General features: G+C 54.6%; 2 protein-coding genes across 2 annotated transcripts in view; one reads left to right on the top strand and one right to left on the bottom strand.

Moving 5' to 3' along the window:
* Positions 1–1,789, top strand: part of MRPL24 (mitochondrial ribosomal protein L24) — an 8,684-nt gene extending 6,895 nt beyond the window's left edge. The window contains exons 4-6 of the mRNA XM_015571725.1: positions 993–1,096; positions 1,327–1,457; positions 1,560–1,789. Coding sequence (XP_015427211.1) covers positions 993–1,096; positions 1,327–1,457; positions 1,560–1,696 — 372 coding nt within the window. The 3' untranslated portion in view covers positions 1,697–1,789. The remainder of the gene's footprint in view (positions 1–992; positions 1,097–1,326; positions 1,458–1,559) is intronic.
* Positions 1,790–2,387: 598 nt separating this feature from the next.
* RRNAD1 (ribosomal RNA adenine dimethylase domain containing 1) overlaps positions 2,388–5,271 on the bottom strand; it is a 6,356-nt gene continuing 3,472 nt past the window's right edge. Inside the window, exons 4-7 of the mRNA XM_015571724.1 lie at positions 4,912–5,055; positions 3,962–4,446; positions 3,115–3,299; positions 2,388–2,713 (exon numbers count right to left, since the gene is read on the bottom strand). Coding sequence (XP_015427210.1) covers positions 2,583–2,713; positions 3,115–3,299; positions 3,962–4,446; positions 4,912–5,055 — 945 coding nt within the window. The 3' untranslated portion in view covers positions 2,388–2,582. The remainder of the gene's footprint in view (positions 2,714–3,114; positions 3,300–3,961; positions 4,447–4,911; positions 5,056–5,271) is intronic.

Here is a 5,271-nt window from a genome sequence, read left to right as displayed (position 1 = left end):
AAATATAAGAATGTTGGCAGTGTCTGGCTCACCTGGCCTGAGCCTACATCCACAACCTGGGTGCAGCCTGTGAGGTCACTCAGCTTTTTCACCAACTGAAAGAGAAGGGAACAAAGGTCTTGGCCATTGGTTCTTTTCCCGGGACAACAAAAACAACAACAAAAATAAGAATGTTGGCAGTGTCTGGCTCACCTGGCCTGAGCCTACATCCACAACCTGGGTGCAGCCTGTGAGGTCACTCAGCTTTTTCACCAACTGAAAGAGAAGGGAACAAAGGTCTTGGCCATTGGTTCTTGATTCCCGGGACCATTAGCCATAATGAGAGCAAAGAAGATGGAGATGGCAGAGGAAGAGGGGTAGAGGGTGCCAGGGAAGATACGAGATAGGGAAACCAGAACTAGGGGTGCTAAACCTGGGCTCAGGCTACACTCCTCACCCCTCTAAGGTCAGCGATTCAACCTCCCCCCAGAACAAGAAGAGCCCCTCTGTGAAGCCACGAACAGATTATGCAGGTGTGAACACAGGAATAAGACAGTGACTCCGACAAGGCTACCAACCAGCCCAGGATAAAAAACAAAACAAAAAACCACAAATCCCCCCAAACCAGCATCAAGCTAGGGTTCTGGTACACCTGCCAGAGAAGGGACCGGCAGATGATATAAGGTGCCCACATCTTTGTCCTTTCCTCCCTCCACTGGCTTCAGTCCCCGGGCTCCCAGACACCACCTACACCCCAGGCATCTCCTCACCTCTCCCAGCCGCCGGATCTCATGCTGCTTCTTGGGCCTGACATGTTTTCGGAATGGAGCTTTAAGTCGGGAGCTCTGGCTGGGATTCTCCCGAAACTCTGAGGGGGCCTGAAACTTAGGTGTCCGGGTAAAGGCCAAGGACCACTGAGCCATCCGTTCTTCAACATGGACCGATGCGCAGGGCTGCAGTAGGCAAGCTGCCTTCATTCCCTTTGGTTTCTGATAACCCCCTCTTTTGGACAGCATTTCCGCTACATTGGCAGGACCAAGGATTACCGAGGAACCATGATCCCTAGCGAAGCACCCTTGCTCCACAACCAGGTCAAACTTGTGGATCCTGTGGACAGGCAAGCACGTGGGGTTCTGGTCAGATGGTTTCCATCGTCTGAACGGTGGTTTGGATGCTCTGGAAGTTGAGAGGGGTCATCTTGTGGGACATGACCCTACAGGCAATCCCAGTGCAGAGGGAGCAGTGAAACAAGATGGTGACCTCAGTATTTCCAGCCATTGAATTTTAGGTTTCAGAGCAGCAGGGAAACCTGGCTCCCAGGCCAGGCTCACCTCTTCCGCCCACTAGGAAACCCACCGAGGTGGAGTGGAGGTTCACTGAGGCAGGAGAGCGGGTCCGAGTCTCCACAAGATCGGGAAGAATTATTCCCAAACCTGAGTTTCCCCGAGCGGATGGCATCGTCCCTGAAACATGGATTGGTGAGGCTGGGGGATGGACAGGAAGATGGGGGTGGGGGTGGGGGTGACAGAAGTGGGAATAAAAGATGTTAAGACCTCCCACTTGTCTTCCTCCCTCAATAGATGGCCCTAAAGACACATCAGTGGAAGATGCTCTAGAAAGAACCTATGTGCCCCGTCTGAAGACACTGGAGGAAGAGGTGATGGAGGCAATGGGGATCCAGGAGACTCGGAGACACAAGAAAGTCTATTGGTACTGAACCTGGGGGGAGCTTCGCCCCCTCCTAGTCTTAGCCTTGAAGACTGGGGCCACATCACCTTCAGACGTCAATAAAGAGCCATGATTCCTGCTCTCCGTGCAGCTGCTGTCTTCTGGCACCCCTAACCCTAACCCCACGGTACCCGTTTCAGGGACTGGAGGAGGGGAGCATCTGTCCAGTGTTGTTGTGGATCTGGAATGGAAGTTCGCTAGCCTTAAGGTGGCCTTCCCAAGGGGCAGGGCTGACAGATTCTGGGATAGAGACCAGAGGGAGAGAGGCTCCCTCCAATGGAGACCTCTGAGTAACAGAAGATGCCACCTGTTCTGGAGGGCAGTGGAGTTTGGGGGTGTAAGATCTGATTGTTGCATCTCTGCAGGATCTAAGTAGAGAGGGTGCACATCTGTCCTTTTCTATACTTGGTAGAAGTGGAAGGGAAATAAATACTGTAATTTCTTTTTGGCAATCTTCACCCGAAGATATTTTTTCCATTGATTATTTTAGAGAGTAGGAGGGAGGGGGAAGAGAGAAATATCAATATGAGAGAGACACATCAATTGATTGTTTCTCACAAGCACCTGGAGGCTGGGGATTGAACCTGCAACCCAGGTACATGCACTTGACCGGGAATTGAGCCCATGACCCTTTGGTGCACGGACCAACACTCTAACCACTAAGCAACACTAGCCAGAGCAAGATTTTAAATTTTTAATAAATTAAAAATAAGTTTTTACATAATATTACATAACACGTGGAGGGAGAGAGAGTACGAAGCTGAAGGTCTGTGGGACACCATGATTCTGGGGAGGGTGCGGGATGCTGCTGCTCTGGGTGAGGACCCACTGTGGCACCTGGGTGGTTTCAGATGGGGTCCAAGATGCACCTTTCCTCAGAGTGCAGCAGCGTCTTCAGTCTCCAGAACAGAGAAGGCCTGACCCAGAGGCCTCTTGGTAGCCACCAAAACCAGGTTTCTGGGAGAGAGCTCAGGGCTGAAGATGGGCAGGAGCTCAGAATGGAAGCCTGGGAGAAAGGCAGGACTACTGAGAAGGGTAGACATGAAGCCCACTCAGCCCCACTTCTTGCCCAGGCTGCAGGCAGGCATAGCCCCTTTCCCCCATGGAGACTCCGTGATACTAAGGAGACCCAGGTCTCTACCAGGAACACTGGTGCCTGAGGTCCTGACTTGGGAGAAGGCAGTCCTCAGTGCTGCCCGGGACACTCGCTTAAAGTACACTTCAGGAATGCACGCCGGAGGCTGAGTCGGTAGGAATCTCTCTTTAAAGTCCCCACCCCACTTCCATCCCACGGTGACTGAAGCAGGTGGTCTAAGAACCACTACAGTGATGAAATGTGGGACCCGAAGGAGGAACCCCAAGATCCAGCCCCTCTAGCCCTAGGTCCCTGCTGTAGGCCGCCCTCACCCTGCTCCTGAAGGAACAGCAGCCGGTCCAGTAGAATCAGCGTCTCCACCAGTGGGGCCAGCAACAGGGCCAGGCTGAAGAAAGCTACCACGCGGTTCTCCTGGGCCTGGTGGGCCCGGAGAGCAGCCAGATTCAGTGGCAGCTGGGGGTCCAGCCCCACCCGCTGCAGCCCCCGCTGCACGTATCTGTGGGTCAGCCACACACAGCACTCAGTTGGTTTCAGAACCTCCACCTCCCACTCAAACTGTCCACTCCTCATCTGATTCCAACTTTGCTTATTTGCTACCCTAATTGGTATTTTTCTTTTTTGTTGTTAATTGATTTTAGAGAGGGAGGACGGGGGAAACATCGATGTGAGAGATACATTGATTGGTTGCCTCCCATACTCACCCTGACTGGGTGGGGATCAAACCCACAACCTGCCATGTGCCCTGAGCCGGAATAGGACCAGGGGCTGCTTTCTGTCGCCCTTCGGCATATTCCGGTGCACAGGACGACCCTCCAACCAACACAGCCACACCCTCCAGGCAGGGCCTAATTGGCACTTTTAAATGTTTCTCTGGCTATGAGTTGTCTATCCAATAACGAATTGATCCAAAAATGTATTTTCAGCCAGACCTGTCCAATTAGCCGTATTCTTAACATTTAAGTCTTGATAGTCTACTGATAAAGAATGACAACTCCCTTTTAAAGAAATTTTGAGAAGCTGCCCCAGTCAGAGAACTCAATCACTCCCCTGCCTGCATTTCGCTTCACTGTAAGACTTGCTAACAAGCGAGGGTGGGAGGGGAATCGGACCTCCCGTGGGCTCCCAACACCCCCGCCCCCCAACCTCCTCCGGCCTCACTCTTCAATCTTGAGCTCGTGGACCCTGGGGATCCCCTGCACGCCTGGCCGACGGAGCTTGGGCTGGACGTGCCGGATGACCGTCTCCAGTGCTGCCCGGTAGCAGTGGGTTCGGAGGCCAGGCCCTGCTCTCTGTAGCCTCTCGGCGTATTCCTCCAGGGCGTGGCAGGCCCCCTCCCGCAGCCTGTAGGACAGTTCGTAGCCAGGCAGCGTGGCCACCCACTGACTCAGTGGGTAGCCGCCAGGGTCACTCAGCTTCATGTAGCAGCAGCCCACTGAGGCCAGGGCCACCACCTCAGGGCAGGAGGAGAAGTGCCTCAGCAAGGTGACACTCAGGTCCCCGCAGGCATGGAGGCCTGTCAGCAGCAAGCGGGCCTCACCCTGAGGGGAGGTCTCCAGCGGAAGCAGAACCTCCTCACACAGGGTCCTAGGGTCTACCCACTGGGCCACATGGTGCGGGGAGCGGTGAGAGTGCATTTGCACCATCTGTGGGGGGAGGGAAGGACAAGGCAGCTGGGAAGTCTGTGTGCTGTCCCCATGCCACCTCAGGCTGCAGGAGGGGTCTGTCCTCTGTGTTCCCTCCTAAGGAGGAAGCTGGGGAAGCCGCTGGGGCATGGGAGAGAGCTAGACCTGGAACCAGAAGGGATAAATTACGGATCTGTCATCATAACTGCAAATTGTTCATGTCTGAGTCCCAATTTCCTCATGTGTAATGAGTAATACCCGACTGGCCGCTTCACAGGTGGTGGTGGGATGGCCGTACCCGTGTGGAAAGCACTTTGGAACCAGAGAGTGCCTCTAAGATGTGAAGAGGCTTTGGCGAAGGGGAAACCTGGGGGAGGGGGAGCGGGGAGCAGGACCACATCATCTCAAGCTGAGAAACTAGAAAGCGGGAATCCGGCCAGGCAGACCCCGCTGCTGCAGTCCTGGCTGCAGGAAGGGCAGGCCTACCTGCGGGTTCCTCTTCTCCTCTTTTCCCAGAGTCTGCAGGAGCTCCTGGTCCAGGTGCTGGGCTCTCTCCACCAGCCTCTGATCCCCTTCGATGCTCTTCACCTTCAGCCCTAGCCCCAGAGACATGAAGCGGGAGAGATGGCCCTGGAGTCACGAGAGGGAGGGTAGAGACAGCCCTGTTCAGCTCTTATCTACTGTCACCCCTTTCAGCGGCCAAGACACCTGGGTCCCAGGCACCCAGAGGGCTTAAATTCTATCGTTGACTTCTATCACTCCTTGGCACCTGCCTCCCTGGGCCTAGGCCTGACAACCTGTTGCCTTCCACTGCTCTATCCCCACACTTACCCCCCCTCTCCCCTC

This window comes from Myotis davidii, unplaced genomic scaffold, assembly GCF_000327345.1.
Source record: "Myotis davidii unplaced genomic scaffold, ASM32734v1 scaffold208, whole genome shotgun sequence".
NCBI lineage: Eukaryota > Metazoa > Chordata > Mammalia > Chiroptera > Vespertilionidae > Myotis > Myotis davidii.
This window is presented reverse-complemented; position numbering and strand designations above follow the sequence as displayed.